General features: G+C 57.0%; 1 protein-coding gene across 1 annotated transcript in view; it reads right to left on the bottom strand.

Annotated features, from left to right (window-relative positions):
- Positions 1 to 2,435: 2,435 nt before the first annotated feature.
- BAZ2A (bromodomain adjacent to zinc finger domain 2A) overlaps positions 2,436 to 18,019 on the bottom strand; it is a gene marked incomplete in the record, with an annotated part of 23,631 nt that continues 8,047 nt past the window's right edge. Inside the window, 11 exon segments of the mRNA XM_074530705.1 lie at positions 2,436 to 2,849; positions 5,381 to 5,524; positions 7,211 to 7,458; positions 9,272 to 9,418; positions 9,488 to 9,620; positions 11,742 to 12,028; positions 12,598 to 12,761; positions 14,401 to 14,556; positions 14,630 to 14,855; positions 16,171 to 16,763; positions 16,861 to 16,996. Of these exon segments, the coding sequence (XP_074386806.1) occupies positions 2,681 to 2,849; positions 5,381 to 5,524; positions 7,211 to 7,458; positions 9,272 to 9,418; positions 9,488 to 9,620; positions 11,742 to 12,028; positions 12,598 to 12,761; positions 14,401 to 14,556; positions 14,630 to 14,855; positions 16,171 to 16,763; positions 16,861 to 16,996 (2,403 nt within the window).

Below are 18,019 nucleotides of genomic sequence, written 5' to 3' on the forward strand. Positions count from 1 at the left end.
AAAAAAAATCTGGATCATGGAGTGTTTATCAAACGTGAGATTTTTATTTTCCAACGCAACACGCGGGTGGGGGGGGGGGTCCTACAACTTTTTTTTTGGGGAGGGGGGTCACAGGGAGGGGATGGGGAGGGGGGGGGACATCAACAGGCAACGGGGGGGGGGGAAATTGGGGGGAGGGGAGGATCGGAACAGCCGCCCCCCCCCCCCCCCCTCCCCTCCACTAAACCTTATCAAAAAACGAGCTTGGTCCTAAAAATATAGAAAGAAATAAATTTAAATTCACAAAAAACCTGTACAATTATCAAAAAAGTCACTAAAACAACACGGCTGGTTATAGAAAACTGCGGGGGGGGGTGGTAAAGAGTGACCCCCCCCTACCCAATTTTCCCCTCCCCCCATAAAGGGGTGGGGGCCAGCCTGGGGGGGGGTTTTGGGGTGGGGGCGTCAAACTTGGGGAGGGGATTGGGAAAAATGGGGAGGGGGCAACTTTGAACTGAACAAACACCAGAACGATAACGGAGACTCCCAAAAAAATTTTCCCACGACAGAAAAAAAATAAAACCAACCCAAAAAAAAACCCCAAAAAAAAAAAGGAAAACAAAAAACCCAAATAAACAGCCCAAAAAAAAACAAAACCTGACGGATCCGAAAAAACGTGACTTAAAACCACAAAAAAAGTCCGTTACAGCGCAGTTATTTTAGATAAAATATAAATATTTATGCGTAATATAAAGTCAGTTCAAATAGACTTCAAATCACCTCTTTTTTTTTTTTTTTTTTAAGTTTCCAAAGCAAAAAAATAAAATAAAATAAAAAGTTTTCTGAGGTTTTTTTTTTTTTAATCTGATAGAAAAAAGGCTACTTTGAGATGGGGTGGGGGGGTGGGTTTGGGGGGTTTTGGGGGGCTGGGGCGCGGCCGGACCCCCCCTGCCCAGGTAGGTGAGTTGTTTTCAGTGCTCTGTGGGGCTGGGGTGGGGGGCACACACACACAAAAAAATGGGGGACACCCCTCCCCACAAAAAAAAAAGCCCCTCTGGCCGCTGAACCCCAGAGCGAGTACCCGTAATATCCTGGCCAGGGTGGGGGAAAAATGGGGTGAAAACTGGGGGGTCCTGACCACCCTTAAATATGGGGTGAGACCCCCTACCCCAAATTTAAGACCCCTCCCCGCCCATTGAACCCGCCTGTGGATTCAAGTCCATGGTGGGGGAGAGGGGAAAAAATGGGGTGAAAATTGGGGGTCCTGACCACCCTTAAATATGGGGTGAGACCCCTACCCCAAATTTAAGACCCCTCCCCATCCATTGAACCCCCTTGGGGGGGGGGGGGGCCACACCCGCCTGAGGATTGGGGGGGGGGGGGTTTGGGGACCCCCCCCAAAAACCCCCTGGGTGGGGGGGGCCTGCAGTAGCATCCCTGAGGGGTCTCAATTGGGGAGGGGGGGGGGGCGAGGGGGCGGCCAGGACCCCCCCACCCCCCTCCCCTTGAACTGTGGGGGGGGGGGCCGGGCTCTTCCTGAGAAGTGGAGGAAAGGAAAAAAAAGGGGAGGGGGGGAGGGTGGGGGAGGGGAGAGTGCCAGGACCCCCCCCCATCCCCCCCCCAATTCCATCCCCACTCAGCCCCCCTCCCCATTTTGGTCCCTGGAGCTGGGTGGGGAGGGGTCCGAGGGGATTTTTGGGGACCCCTTAAAGTGTCTGTGTGGGTGGGGGGGGGGTCTGGGGGTCTGGGGGGGGGGGGGTTTGGGGTCTGGGGGGGGGGGTCCCGGCCGGGGTGGGGGAGGGGCTAAGTCCACTTTACTGGCCGTTAATGCATGAGAGGATGCACAGGAGTGCTCGGACATTCACTAAACTATTGCTATCGTTAAATAGTCCCAAGGTTTTGGGGGCATTCTCCCCTTTTTGGGGGGGGGGGGGTTTCTCCTTTTCCAGGGAATTCTCCTCTTTTTGGGGGGGAGTTCTCTCCTTTATTGGGGAGTTCTCTCCTTTTTTTGGGGGGGGTTCTCCCATTTTTCAGGGAATTCTCCCATTTTTCAGAGTTCTCTCCTCTTTTTTGGGGGGTTTTTCCCATTTTTCAGAGAGTTCTCCCCTTTTTTCAGAGAGTTCTCCCCCTTTTTTTAGAGAGTTCTCCCCCTTTTTCTCACAGAGTTTTCCCCTTTTTCAAGGAATTCTCCCCCTTTTTTGGGGAGTTCTCCCATTTTTCAGGGATTTCTCCCCTTTTTGAGGAGATTTTCCCCTCTTTTGGGGGAGTTCTCCCCATTTTGAGGGAGAAGGGGAACAAAGGGGAAAGGGGATTTCCTGTTTCTGCTCTTAATCTGAAAATGAAATTTTGAAAGTAAAAGCAAGAAAAAAAAAAAAAAAACACCTTCTTTTTTTTTTTTTTTTTCTTTTTTGGCTTACACAAATCTGTGACTTTTGTGGTGCTGCAAAAAAAAAAAAAAAAAAAAAAAAAAAAAGGGAATGGGGGGGAGATAGATAGGGCAGGATTTTGGGGAGGGGTCCAAGCACCATGAAGGGTCCTCATCAGTGTGAGGGGTGGGTTTAGAAGCCCATTCACGCTGCTGGAAAGGGGAAAAAAAAAAACAAAAAACCCCCAAAATGTGGGATATCAGCAGGCAGCGAGAGCAGCTCCAGTGGAGGCAGTTCGTGGTGGGGGGGCTTGGGGAGACCCCCGGGTTCCCCCCTCAGGGGTTGGGAGGGTTTTTTCCCTGATAAAATTCCTCCCACCGGCTCTGGAAGAACCGGCGCATGGCGTGGCCCGCCCGGCCCACGGCCGAGTCGTCCTCGTTGAAGGTCTGGCAGTTGTCGAACACCAGGAGGGCGTCGGCGGCAAACTCGGCCGAGCTCGAGTACCTGAGGGGCGGCAAAGGGTGAGGGGGTGGGTGGGACACCCCAAGGAAGCCCCCAGACCCGTCAGCAGCAAAGGAACCCTGAGCCCGTGAGGGGAATTGATGATGCTTGGGAGAGATCCCATCAAACTCATTCCCATTTCCAGGAAAGGATGGGATCCTCAGGAGAGACCCCCAAAACCCAGGAGAGACCCCCAAAACCCAGGAGGGACCCCCCTGAGCAAAGGGACTCCATCCCCATGAGGGAAATTTGGGAGGGGAACTGATTGCCCCCATCCCCAGGAGAGACCCAATCAAGTCCTAAGGAATCCCATTTCCATTTCCAGGAGGGGATGGGATCCCAGGAAAGACCCCCAGAGCCAAGGAAAGACCCCCAAAATCCAGGAGAGACCCCAATAGCCCAGGAGAGACCCCCAAAACCCAGGAGAGACCCCCCTGAGCAAAGGGACCCCATCCCCATGAGGGAAATTTGAGAGGGGAACTGATCCCCCCCATCCCCAGGAGAGAGCCAATCAAGTCCTAAGGAACCCCATTTCCAGGAGGGGATGGGATCCTTGGGAGAGACCCCCAAAATCCAGGAGAGACCCCCAAAACCAGGAGAGACCCCCATCCTCAGGAGGGACCCCCCTGAGCAAAGGGACTCCATACCCTTAAGGGAGGTTTAGGAGGGGAATTGATTCCCCCCCATCCCCGGGAGAGACTCAATCAATCTCATTCCCATTTCCAGGAGGGGATGGGATCCTCAGGAGAGACCCTCAAAACCCAGGAGAGACCCCCAAAACCCAGGAGAGACCCCCAAAACCCAGGAGGGACCCCCCTGAGCAAAGGGACCCCATCCCCATGAGGGAAATTTGAGAGGGGAACTGATTGCCCCATCCCTGGGAGAGATCCCATCAACCCCATTCCCATTTCCAGGAGGGGATGGGATCCTCAGGAAAGACCCCCAGAGCCAAGAAAAGACCCCCAAAATCCAGGAGAGACCCCAATAGCCCAGGAGAGACCCCCATCCTCGGGAGAGACCCCCCTGAGCAAAGGGACCCCATCCCCATGAGGGAAATTTGGGAGGGGAACTGATCCCCCCATCCCCAGGAGAGACCCAATCAAGTCCTAAGGAACCCCATTTCCATTTCCAGGAGGGGATGGGATCCTCAGGAGAGACCCCCAAAATCCAGGAGAGACCCCAATAGCCCAGGAGAGACCCCCATCCTCAGGAGGGACCCCCCTGAGCAAAGGGACCCCATCCCCATGAGGGAAATTTGGGAGCGGAACTGATACCCACATTCTCAGGAGAGACCCCCATCCCTGGGAGGATCAGATCCCATAAAATCCTAAGGAATTCCATTCCCAGGAGGGGATGCAATCCTCAGGAGAGATCCCCAAAACCCAGGAGAGACCCCCATCCTGGGGAGGGACCCCTTGGCACCAAAGGAACCCCATTCCCCGTGAGGGAAATTTGACAGGGGAACTGATTCCCCCCAACAGCCCAGGGAGGATCAGATTCCATCATTACCTAAGGAATCCCATTTCTAGGAAGGGATGGGATCCTCAGGAGAGATCCCCACAGCCCTGGAGGGACTCCCATGCTCAACAGAAACCTCCAGCCCTGGATGGACCCCCAACCCTGGAGGAACCCCTAAACCCACAAAGTTCATCCCTTTGAAGGACACCACACTGGGCTGGGAGGGACATCCAGCCCTGAATGGACCCCCCACCTCCAGGAGAACCCCCCCAGGATGACCCCCCAGCCTCAGGAGGACCCTCCACCTTCAGAGGGAACCCCCAGCCCCCATGAGGACCCCCGTCCCAGCTCACCCTCCCCAGAGCAGCCAGGCATGCATGGTGCTGAAGTCCATGGGCTTCTTGAGGATCCATCTGGATCCTCCAGCCCCAGGAGGAGCCCCCAGCCCCAGGAGGAGCCCCTAGACCCCTGAGAAGCCCCCAGACCCCGAGAAGCCCCCGTCCCAGCTCATCCTCCCCAGAGCAGCCAGGCATGCATGGTGCTGAAGTCCATGGGCCTCTTGATGATCCATCTGGATCCTCCAGCCCCAGAAGCCCTCAGCCCCATTAAAACCCCCCAGCCCCCCCAGAAGCCCCCAGCCCAGCTGACCCTCCCCACAGCAGCTGGGTGCGCATGGTGCCAAAGTCCATGGGCTTCTTGAGGATTCACCTGGATCCTCCAGCCCCAAGAGGAGCCCCCAGACCCCGAGAAGCCCCCAGCCCAGCTCACCCTCCCCAGAACAGCCAGGCATGCATAGTGCCAAAGTCCATGGGCTTCCTGATGATCCACCTGGGTCCTCCAGCCCCAGGAGGACCCCCCAGCCCCCCGAGGACCCCCAGACCCCCCCAGCCCAGCTCACCCTCCCAGAGCAGCCAGGTATGCATGGTGCCAAAGTCCATGGGCCTCTTGAGGATCCACCTGGGTCCTCCAGCACCAGGAGGAGCCCCCACCTTCAGGAGGACCCTCCAGCCCCAGGAGGACCCCCCAGCCCCCCCGAGGACCCCCCAGCCTCCCCAGCAGCCCCCGTCCCAGCTCACCCTCCCCGCAGCAGCCGGGCGCGCATGGTGCTGAAGTCCATGGGCCTCTTGATGATCCTGCGGTAGCCGGGCACCAGGCGGGGGTTGACGGGCTCCAGGAAGGGCCAGGCGTCCTCGTGAGACTCCATCTCCATCAGGATGATCCTGGGAAAGCGGTGGGGACACGGCACGGACTGAGTTTAGCAAAGCACAGACTGATTTTAGCAAAAAATCCTTTCCTCAGAGTGGGATCGTTCTTCGCTCGGGGTCACCAATTGGGGTGGCGGTCACAGAGGTGTCAGGGCGAGGGAAGAGATGAGAGCCTGACTCCATGTTTCAGAAGGCAGATTTATTATTTTATTATATTAAAATGTGTTAGTTTATTATATATATGATATTAAAACGTCTTATTTTATATATGATATTAAAAGAAAACAAGATATTAAAACTATGCTAAAAGAATAGAAGAGACAAAAAAGAGATGAGAATCTTGACTCCATGTTTCAGGAGGCAGATTTATTATTTTATTATATTAAAATTTATTATTTTATTATATATATATATATTAAAATTTATTATGATATATATGATTATTTTTAATATATTATTTATATTAAGTAATTATTAAATATTACATTATTATGATATATGATATTAAAAGAAAATGAGATATTAAAACTATACTAAAAGAATAGAAGAGAAAGAAGAAACGAGAATCTTGACTCCATGTTTCAGAAGGCTGATATATTATTTTATTATATATGGCATTAAAATGCATTATTTTATAGATATTAAAAGAAAATGAGATATTAAAACTACACTGAAACATGGAGTCAAGATTCTTGTCTCTTCTTTCTCGTCTCTTCTATTCTTTTATATAGTATAGATTTAATATATATACTTCTGTATACCTTTATATAGTATAGAATTAATATATAATTTTCCTTTAATATCAGATATGTATTATATAAAATAATAAATTTTAATATATAATAAAATAATAAAACTTAATATCATATACAATATATAAAATAATAAAATTCAGTATCATATATATCACAAAATAAAAATTAATATATCATATGTAAAATAATAAAACTTAATATCAGATATAATGAAATATTAAATTTTAATATCATATATAATAAAATACTAAATTTTAATATCATAAAATAATAAATTTTAGTATAATAAAATAATCAATTTTACTGTAATATTTTTATCACAAAATAATAAATTAGCGTTTCTGAAACATGGGAGTCAAGACCCTCATCCCTTCCCTTGCCCTGGGTGCCGGGGGTCCCTGACCCCACCACAGCCCCCTCCCCATTTCCTGCAGAAGGTCCCTGACCCCAGTGCAGCCCCCTCCCCACATTTCCCCCTCCCCACTCACTCACAGAGGGTCCCTGACCCAGTGCAGCCCCCTCCCCACTTCCTGCAGAAGGTCCCTGACCCAGCGCAGCCCCCTCCCCACATTTCCCCTCCCCACTCACTCACAGAGGGTCCCTGACCCAGCACAGCCCCCTCCCCACATTCCCCCTCCCCACTCACTCGCAGAAGATCCCTGACCCAGCGCAGCCCCCTCCCCATTTCCTGCAGAGGGTCCCTGACCCAGCGCAGCCCCCTCCCCACATCCCCCTCCCCACTCACTCGCAGAAGATCCCTGACCCAGCGCAGCCCCCTCCCCACTCACTCACAGAGGGTCCCTGACCCAGCGCAGCCCCCTCCCCACTCACTCGCAGGGGGTCCCTGACCCCAGCGCAGCCCCCTCCCCACATCCCCCTCCCCACTCACTCACAGGGGGTCCCTGACCCAGCGCAGCCCCCTCCCCACATCCCCCTCCCCACTCACTCGCAGTAGGTCAGGTCTCCGGGCTGCCCCCGCAGGGCCCCGCTCCTCCTGCGGGCCGGGCTCGGCGCCTCCCCGGGCCGGCACCGGGGGGACACCGGGGGCAGCCCCCGCCGGTGCCTCGGGGCCAGGCGGCGCCGCCGCGGGCTCGGCTCCTCCTCCTCCTCCTCGCCGGGGCTGCCCCCGAGCCCCCGGCCCCGTTTCCGTTTCTTGCCCCGCCGGGGGGAGATGGGGTCCCGGTACTGCCCGGCCTGGGGGGGGGGGGGAAAGGGGTCACCCTCTATCCCCTGTGCTCGTTTCACACTGCCTGAGACCCCAGGGGACCCTCAGGGTGACCCAGGGTCCCTCAGAAGCCACCAGGGTCTCTTGGGGATGAGGAGTTCTCCGGGGGGTCAGGATAGCAATGGGAGGGCCACCGGGGTCTCCTCTAGGGGTGGGGGTCTCCCAGACACCATCAGGGTCTTCTTTAGGGGTGGGGGTCTCTCAGACACCATCAGGGTCCCTCAGACACCAGCGGGGTCTTTCCTAGGGGTGAGGGTCCGTCCTAGGGGTGTGGGTCTCTCAGACAACACCAGGGTCTCCTCTAGGGGTGGGGGTCTCTCAGATACCATCAGGGTCCCTCAAACACCATCAGGGTCGACCCTAGGGGTGAGGGTCTCTCCTAGGAGTGGAGGTCTCTCCTAGGTTTGAGGTTCTCTCAGACACCATCAGGGTCTTCCTTAGGGGTGGGGGTCTCCCAGACACCATCAGGGTCCCTCAGACACCAGCGGGGTCTTTCCTAGGGGTGAGGGTCCCTCCTAGGGGTGAGGGTCTCAAACACCATCAGGGTCGACCCTAGGGGTGAGGGTCTCTCCTAGGGGTGGAGGTCTCTCCTAGGTTTGAGGTTCTCTCAGATACCATCAGGGTCTCCTCTAGGGGTGGGGGTCTCTCATCAGGGTCTCTCCTGGGGGACCAAATCCTCACCCCAGAGGGGTGGGAGTCCCTTTGGGGTCACCGGTGCTGGGATGGGGACCCCTCCTGCTGACATGGGGGTCTCTCCCAGAGATATGAGGGTCCCTCCTGGAGATAAGAGTCTTTTCTGGGAAAGGGGACCCCCAGGGGAATGGGGGACCCTCAGAGACCTTTGGGGGTCTCTCCCAAGAATGGGGGTCCCATGGGGGTCCCTCTTTAGAACCAGAGTTTCTCCCATCACCAGAACCTCTGCAGGGCTCCCCCCAAGAGAGGGGCGTCCAGCAGGGCCTGGGACCCCTCCTGATGATATGGGGGTCCCTCCCAGAGATATGAGGGACCCCCAGGAGCAGGTGGGTCCCTCAGAGACCATTGGGGTCTCTCCCAAGAGTTGGGATCTCCCATGGGGGATCCCTTTTGGGAACCAGACTTTCTCCCCTCACCAGAACCTCTCCTGGGGACGGGGGGGGCCCAGCAGGGCCTGGGACCCCTCCTGATGATATGGGGGTCCCTCCCAGAGATATGAGGGTCCCACTGGGGTCTTTTCTAGGAAAGGGGACCCCCAGAGACCATCAGGGTCTCTCCCAAGAATGGGGCTCTCATGGGGGATCCCTCTTGGGAACCAGAGTTTCTCCCCTCACCAGAACCTCTCCTGGGGACGGGGGGCCCAGCAGGGCTTGGGACCCCTCCTGATGATATGGGGGTCCCTCCCAGAGATATGAGGGACCCCCAGGAGCATGTGGGTCCCTCAGAGACCATTGGAGTCTCTCCCAAGAGTTGGGATCTCCCAAGAGTTGAGATCTCCCATGGGGGATCCCTCTTGGGAACCAGAGTTTCTCCCCTCACCAGAACCTCTCCTGGGGACGGGGGGCCCAGCAGGGCTTGGGATCCCTCCTGATGATATGGGGGTCCCTCCCAGAGATATGAGGGTCCCACTGGGGTCTTTTCTAGGAAAGGGGACCCCCAGAGACCATCAGGGTCTCTCATGGGGGATCCCTCTTGGGAACCAGAGTTTCTCCCCTCACCAGAACCTCCCCTGGGGACGGGGGGCCCAGCAGGGTCTGGAATCCCTCCTGGCCCACCCCAGTGGGGTTTGAGAGCTGCCCCCCGACCTACCCTGGCCACGCAGACGGAGCAGAACCAGTCTCCCTCGGGCACCTCTGTCATGCGGGGCCGGTGGCAGTAGAGGTGGCAGCCACGGTCGCAGCCGTCGCACAGCAGCAGGTGCTCGTCGTCATCCCCTCTCCGGCAAACCAGGCAGGTCTGGGGGGACACGGGGGGCTCAGAGCTGCTTTGGACCCCCCCTTTGCCCCTCCCAGAGCGGGGTCTCACCACTCTGTTGACGGATTTCTCCCAGGCGATGGATTTCTCCAGCTGGAGGAGGCACAGCGACACCTGGGCGGCGCTGCGGCAGCGCTCCAGCGTCTGCCGCCACGTCCGCACCCGCGGCGTGATCTCGTACGAGCTGCGGGGACAGAGGGGGCTCAGCCCGGCACGGGGGTCCTGCCCAGGCCCAGGGCATGGGGAACCCCCCCACAGCCCAGCACGGGGGTCCTGCCCAGGCCCAGGGCATGGAGAACCCCCCCACAACCCAACATGGGGGTCTTGTCGAGGGCATGGGGAACCCCCCCAAAGCCCAACATGGGGGTCCTGCCCAGGGCGTGGGGAACTCCCCACAGCCCGGCACGGGGGTCCTGCCCAGGCCCAGGGGAACCCCCCCACAGCCCGGCATGGGGGTCCTGCCCAGGCCCAGGGCATGGGGAACCCCCCACAGCCCAACATGGGGGTCCTGCTCAGGCCCAGGGCATGGGGAACCCCCCACAGCCCAACATGGGGGTCCTGCCCAGGCCCAGGGCATGGGGAACCCCCCCACAGCCCAACATGGGGGTCTTGCCCAGGGCATGGGGAACCCCCCCACAGCCCAATATGGGGGTCCTGCCCAGGCCCAGGGCATGGGGAACCCCCTCAGAGCCCAACATGGGGGTCCTGCCCAGGCCCAGGGGAACCCCCCCACAGCCCAGCATGGGGGTCCTGCCCAGGCCCAGGGGAACCCCCCCACAGCCCAACATGGGGGTCCTGCCCAGGCCCAGGGCATGGGGAACCCCCCCAGAGCCCAACATGGGGGTCCTGCCCAGGCCCAGGGCATGGGGAACCCCCCCACAGCCCAAAAGGGATCCCAGAAAAGATCCCAGAAGGATCAGCTGCTCAGCCCCGAGCAGGACTATGATGACCCCCATGAGATCTGTCCCCAGGGGAGACCCCCATCCCTCAGAGATCCCATCACTCAGAGACCCCATCCCCAGGGAGAGACCCCATCCCTCTGAGAGACCCCCATCCCTCAGAGATCCCATCCTTCAGAGAAACCCCATCCCCAGGGAGAGACCCCATCCCTCTGAGAGACCCCCATCCCTCAGAGAAACCCCATCCCTAGGAGACTCCACCCCTCAGAGAGATCCCATCCCTCAGAGATCCCATCTTTCAAACACCCCATCCCTCAGAGAGATCCCATCTCTCAGAGAAGACCCCCTCCCTCAGAAAGATCCCTTCCTTCAGAGACTCCATCCTTCAGAGACCCCACCCCCAGGGGAGACCCCCATCCCTCACAGAGACCCCATCCCCAAGAATGAATCTCATCCTTGGGAGACCCCCACCCCCAGGACAAACCCTGCTGACCCTCACACTCCCAAGGGGGCTGGAAATGACCCCTCCTCAGGAATTCCCAGGGAATGACCCCTCCTCAGGAATTCCCAGGGAATGACCCCTTCTCAGGACTTCCCATAGAATGATCCTTTCTCAGGAACTCCCAGGGAAATTACCCCTTTGGGAATGACCCCTCCTCAACAATTCCCATAGAATGACCCCTTCTCAGCATTTGAAATGACCCCTCCTTCAGCAATTCCCAGGGAATGACCCCTTCTCAGCAATTCCCAGTCAATAACCCCTTTCTCAGGAATGACCCCTCCTCACCAATTCCCAGGGAATGACCCCTCCTCAGGAATTCCCAAGGAATGACCCTTTGTCAGGAACTCCCATAGAATGACCCCTTCAGGAATGACCCCTCCTCACCAATTCCCAGGGAGTGACCCCTTCTCAGGAACTCCCAGGACTCCCAGGGAATGACTCCTCCTCAGCAATTCCCATGGAATGACCCCTTCAGGAATGACCCCTCCTCACCAATTCCCAAGGAATGACCCCTCCTCACCAATTCCCATGGAATGACCCCTCCTCAGCAATTCCCATGAAATGACCCCTCCTCAGCAATTCCCATAGAATGACCCCTCCTCAGCAATTCCCAAGGAATGGCCCCTTCAGGAATGACCCCTCCTCAGCAATTCCCATGGAATGACCCCTCCTCACCAATTCCCATAGAATGACCCCTTCAGGAATGACCCCTCCTCAGCGATTCCCAAGGAATGACCCCTTCAGGAATGACCCCTCCTCACCAATTCCCATGGAATGACCCCTCCTCAGCAATTCCCAAGGAATGACCCCTTCAGGAATGACCCCTCCTCACCAATTCCCACAGAACGACCCCTCCCCACCAATCCCCACGCAACAACCCCTTTCCCAAGCCCTTCCCACTCACATCTCGGTGGAGCCCGCCCCCAGCTCCTCGGGGTTGCTCAGCACGGCTTTCTCCAGCACCACCTCGTGCTGCGGCCACAGCGGCTCCTTGAGGTAGCGGCGCTCCAGGTTGTGCTCCAGCGCCGCCAGGCGCAGCACGGCCAGGTCCAGCGGGTTGGTGAGCTCCCGGCGCACGGGCGGCGCCTCCCGCCGGCTGCTGCGCACCGTGATGTCCTCCAGGGGCTCCACCTTGTGCTCGCAGTACCGCAGGTCGGCCCTGCTCGAGTCCGGGCTCGGACACGTCCAGCCCTGCGGGGGAAGAGAGGTCAGTGGTGGGCACTTGGTGGGCAGCAAGTGTTGGGATGGATGGAGATGAGAGATTTCTGAAGCTACGTGGTGGAATTTGGGGTTTATTGGAGAGGGACAAGTGCAGGGAGCTGCTGGGAGCTGCCAGGCACAGCTGGAGCAGGACTGAGAGAAGAGAGGGGGAGAGAGGATGAGAGAGAGGATGAGAGGGTAAGAGAGTGAGGTTCCCATTACAATACAATAAATCTTATTCTGTGTTAAATATTCCAATTTAATATGTGTATAATTATAATTATTATATATAATAATTATATATAATAATTATATAATTATAATTATAATTATATTATAATAATACATTATAATTATATTAAAGGTTCTCTTAAATATTATTATTATTATTATTATTATTACTATTGCTATTATTATTATTATTATTACTATTATTGATATTCTTTGTATTATTAGAATTATTAGTATTATTAGTATTATTAGTTCCTATTTATGATATGAAATTCCTGTTTCATCCCCCCCACCAAGCAGGAATTGGGGTGCCCCTGGCTGGCACCCACCCGGATCTGCAGGTCGGCCATGAGCACGCGCTGCTCCAGCTCCTCCACCCACTGCAGCACGCCCAGGTCGGTCTCGTAGGCTCTGTCCAGCACTGACCACTGAGCCAGGGCCTCCCGGGACACCGCCGTGCTGGCCGGGTCCGGGCGAGGGTGGAAGATGGGGTCTGGAGAGGAGAAAATGAAAATGGGTCATGGTGGGGTCTGGAGAGGAGAAAATGGGGTCAGGGATGGGGGAAAGGCAGGAGAGCCCCATTCAAGGACATGATGGGGTCTGGAGAGGAGAAAATGGGGTCAGGGATGGGGGAAAGACAGGAGAGCCCCATTCGAGGACATGATGGGGTCTGGAGAGGAGAAAATGGGGTCAGGGATGGGGGAAAGACAGGAGAGCCATGTCCCAGAACATAGGGGAAAGATGGGGTCTGGAGAGGAGAAAATGGGGTCAGGGATGGGGGTCAGGCAGCAGAGCCCTGTCCCAGACCATGACGGGGTCTGGAGAGGAGAAAATGGGGCTCAGGAATGGGGGAAAGGCAGGAGAGCCATGTCCCAGAACATAGGGGAAAGATGGGGTCTGGAGAGGAGAAAATGGGTGAGGGCCATGATGGTGTCGAGAGGAGAAAATGGGGTCAGGGAGGAGAGACACATCCTGGAACAGAGGGGAAAGATGGGGTCTGGAGAGGAGAAAATGGGGTCAGGGATGGGGGAAAGGCAGGAGAGCCCCATTCGAGGACATGATGGGGTCTGGAGAGGAGAAAATGGGTGAGGGTCATGATGGGGTCTGGAGAGGAGAAAATGGGGTCAGAAACAGGGGACAGGCAGCAGAGCCCCATCCTGGGACAGAGGGGGAAGATGGGGTCTGGAGAGGAGAAAATGGGTGAGGGTCATGATGGGGTCTGGAGAGGAGAAAAGGGGGTCAGGGATGGGGAAAAGGCAGGAGAGCCACATTCAAGGACATGATGGGGTCTGGAGAGCGAGAAAATGGATGAGGGTCATGATGGGGTCTGGAGAGGAGAAAATGGGGTCAGGGATGGGGGAAAGGCAGGAGAGCCCTGTCCCAGGACACAGGGGAAAGATGGGGTCTGGAGAGGAGAAAATGGGTGAGGGCCATGATGGTGTCGAGAGGAGAAAATGGGGTCAGGGAGGAGAGACACATCCTGGAACAGAGGGGAAAGATGGGGTCTGGAGAGGAGAAAATGGGGTCAGGGATGGAGGAAAGGCAGGAGAGCCCCATTCGAGGACATGATGGGGTCTGGAGAGGAGAAAACGGGGTCAGAAACAGGGGACAGGCAGCAGAGCCCCATCCTGGGACAGAGGGGGAAGATGGGGTGTGGAGAGGAGAAAATGGGGCTCAGGAATGGGGGACAGGCAGCAGAGCCCCATCCCTGGACACAGGAGGAAGATGGGGTCTGGAGAGGAGAAAAGGGGGACAGGCAGCAGAGCCACAACCTGGGACAGAGGGGAAAGATGGGGTCTGGAGAGGAGAAAATGGGTGAGGGTCATGATGGGTTCTGGAGAGGAGAAAAGGGGGTCAGAAATGGGGGACAGGCAGCAGAGCCAAATCCCAGAACACAAAGGAAAGGTGGGTTCTGGAGAGGAGAAAATGGGTCAGGGAGGAGAGACACAACCTGGGACATGATGGGGTCTGGAGGGACAAAGGGGTGGGCTCAGGGAGCAGCCCCCTTGCCTTAGGGATTTGGGCAGAAAATGCAATCTGGGGGCTCACAGAGGGGCTCACAGGGGGACAGACAAGAGCCCCCCACCCAGCTGGGGGTCTGGGGGCAGGGGCTGGGCTCTGGGTGCACTCACCAGTGGTGCTCCTGAGGCAAACCTCACGCAGGAACTCCTTGTGCTTGGTCAGGTGCTTGTGCAGGGCTTTCTCCCTGATGCCACGCGGGTGCAGCGCCCGTGCCACGGCCTCCAGCTCCTCGGGGTCCCTCAGCCACCACCAGCCACTCTGCATCTCTGCCAGGGCAATGCCACACTCAGCACCGTGCCAGGGGGCACCAGGGGGGTCCCCGGGGGTCCCGGCTCTCACCGCTGGGCACCGGCTGCTCCGTCAGCTGCGTCAGGTATTTCTGCTCCATCTGCTTGAAGAATTTGGTGGGGGGTCTCCCTCGGCGCTTGGGCTGTCCTGGCACGTCCTGGAGCTTCTCCAGGCTGGCCTGGCTGCGGGGGCAGGCGCCGTGGGCCCTGGGGCCGGCGTGCACTGGGGTGGAGGCGAGCAGGGGGGCTGTGGGGTCATCTGAGGGGAGGCCGTTCAGCTGGAGGGATGGGGGGAAATGTCAGAGGAAACACACAGAAAATTATAAAATACTCTGCTTTGGAGGGAGAACCACAAAGATTTTTACAGCTGGACACTCAGTACTCGAACCCCCCCCCAGTCCTGCAATCCCTCAATCCCACAAACCCCCTAATCCTACAAACCTCAATTCTTCAACCTCTCAATCCCACAGCCCCCTAATCGTACAAACCCCAATTTTTCAGCCCCTCAACCCTGTAGCCCCTCAATCTCACAGACCCCTAATCCTACAAACCCCAATTTTTCAACCCCTCAATCCCACACCCCACTAATCCTACAAACCCAATTTTTTAGCCCCCCAACCCTGCAGCCCCTCAAACCCACATCCCCCAGTCCTGCAGCCCCTCAACCCCACAGCCCCCTAATCTTACAAACCCCAATTCTTCAACCCCTCAATCCCACAGCCTCCTAATCCTACAAACCCCAATTTTTCAGCTCCTGAACCCTGCAGCCCCCCAACCCACAGCCTCCTAATCTTACAAACCCCAATTCTTCAACCCCTCAATCCCACAGCCTCTCAATCCCAGAGCTCCCCAAACCCTGCAGCCCCTCAAATCCACAGCCTCCTAATCCTACAAACCTCAATTCTTCAGTCCCCCAATTCTTCAACCCTTTAATCCCACAGCCCCCTAATCCTACAAACCCCAATTTTTCAGCTCCCCAAACCCTGTAGCCCCTCAATCCCACAGCCCCCTAATCTTACAAACCCCAATTCTTCAGCCCCTCAATCCCACAGCCCCCTAACGCTACAAACCCCAATTTTTCAGCCCCCCAACCCCACAGCCCCCCCAGCCCCTGCACCCTCTCCACCCCAGGAGCAGTGTCCCTTCTCCCCAGCCCATCAAGAGCAGCAGGACTGACCCCACCCTGTCCCACCAGGTCACACAGGGGGTCCCATCCCTGTCCTTGCAGCCCCCCAGGGTGAATCCCCCTCCCCATCCTGCCCCTGCAGCCCCCCAGGGTGAATCCCCCTCCCCATCCCAGCCCCTGCAGCCCCCGCCCGGTGAATCCCCCTCCCCATCCAGCCCCTGCAGCCCCCAGGGTGAATCCCCCTCCCCATCCCTGTCCTTGCAGCCCCCCAGGGTGAATCCCCCTCCCCATCCAGCCCCTGCAGCCCCCCAGGGTGAATCCCCCTCCCCATCCCTGTCCTTGCAGTCCCCCCAGGGTGAATCCCCCTCCCCATCCAGCCCCTGCAGCCCCCCAGGGTGAATCCCCCTCCCCATCCAGCCCCTCGGGTCGGGGTGCAGGTGCTGGCTGCAGCCCCCCCAGCCCTGTACCTGCCGTGCTGAGCCCTTGGGGGGCTCCCCCCCTGCTCTGGCTGCGGGGGGCTGCGGGGGCTCGTGGCGAGGGCTCGGCCGAGGAGGTAGCGAGGGGGGCTCGGTCGTCGCAAGGCGTGCGGGGCAGCAGGTTGAACCAGGGCCCTCTCTTTGCCACGGCCTCCGGGGCTCTCTCCTCTTCCTCCTCCTCCTCTTCCTCCTCCATGGGGTCCGAGGGGGCCTCGGGGAGCCCCGTGTCCCTTTGCCAGGGCTGCTGGCTGGGGTGAGAACCGAGTCCTTGAGCAGGGACGACTGGGTCTGGCTCAGCCAGGACAGGAACGCCGACTGGCTCAGGTCGTGCTGGCTCTGCCCCAGCGGCTCTGGCTCCTCCAGGACGCCGTTGATGGGCACTGGGCAGGGCTGGCAGGGCTGGCAGGGCTGGCAGTGCTGGGCCAGCTCCTCTTTGCTTTTCCGAGGCCTCCCACGGGCACGGGAGGCCGAGGTGGGGCAGCTGGTGCGGCTGGCGACGGGCACGGCGGCCGGCTCCTCCTTCACCGGGGACACCAGCGGGGACATCTTCTCCTCAGGAGGCTCCTGAGGCACCACCTCAGCTGCTGCGACAGCAGGAGGACGAGCAGGTGAGCTGTGGGCTCCTCTCCCCTGCTGTCACAGTTGTTTTTCATCCCCTCAAAAAGCTCCTTCCCCACTCACCCTCAGCACCCTCCACGAAGATGCCGCCCAGGTGGGGCAGGACCCAGTAGCGCCTCCGGAACCGGTCCTGGCCCAGCGAGGCTGCACGCAGGGTCTGCGAGGAATGGAGCAGCTTCTTGCGGAAGAACATCTGCCTCTGAGGAGAGAAGGGGGTGGTGAGGGGGCTGCAGCCCCCCAGCAGGGCTGAACCCCAACGCTCCAGCACCCACTCACCTTGGCCAGCTTCTCGATCTGCCGCTCCAGCTCGGGCACGCTGGATGTAGACGTGTCAACCTGGGAAAGTGTCTCAGTTATCCCAGTGTGACAAACACCTCTCCTTTCCCCCTCCCTTGCCCCTGCTGAGAGCACTCAATCTTGTCCATCAATCTTGGTATTCCACAAGGGCAAAGTTCAAAAGATGCCTCTCAGCCCTGGGGACATTGGGCCATCCAGGTGTCCTTTGTCCCTTTGTCCCTCCCCTCCTGTACCTGGTTGGTGGCTCCCTACCCCTTCCCTGCCCCTCTCCCCAGGGTTAAAAGGAGCAGCAACCACGGGCTCAGGGAGTTCTGTTGGAGCTGGTGCTGCATTCAGAGGCCTGTGGGCCAGAATAAAGCTCTGGATCCAAACCCTCCATCAGAACCGACTCCTTTCCTTCACCACGGCCTTAAAGCTTCTCCACCAAGGTAAACCTGAGCTCCTGCATGCCTGGATTTGCCCCAAGTGCCCAGCTGCAATATCCAGCCAGCCAAAGGTGTCTCTGGGGTGAAACCACCACAGCTGCCACCCTTGGCCAAGCAGCAAGGGCCAGACAAGCCCAGGCACATTCCATCCAGCTATATTGGTATTTAATTCCAATATATTGGTATTTAATTCCACTATTTTGGTGCCCAACGTGGGGCAGCTCCATCCTGGGGATGGATCAGTCAGGGAAGAGACCCCTGAGGTGGCACCCTCACTTTTGCTGCAATATCCAGCCAGCCAAAGGTGTCTCTGAGGTGAAACCACCACAGCTGCCACCCTTGGTCAAGCGCAAGGGCTGGACAAACCCAGGCACGTTCCATCCAGCTATATTGGTAATTAATTCCAATATATTGGTATTTAATTCCAATATATTGGTAATTAATTCCAATATATTGGTATTTAATTTCAATATATTGGTATTTAATTCCAATATATTGGA

Source organism: Zonotrichia albicollis, chromosome 33 (genome assembly GCF_047830755.1).
Source record: "Zonotrichia albicollis isolate bZonAlb1 chromosome 33, bZonAlb1.hap1, whole genome shotgun sequence".
NCBI lineage: Eukaryota > Metazoa > Chordata > Aves > Passeriformes > Passerellidae > Zonotrichia > Zonotrichia albicollis.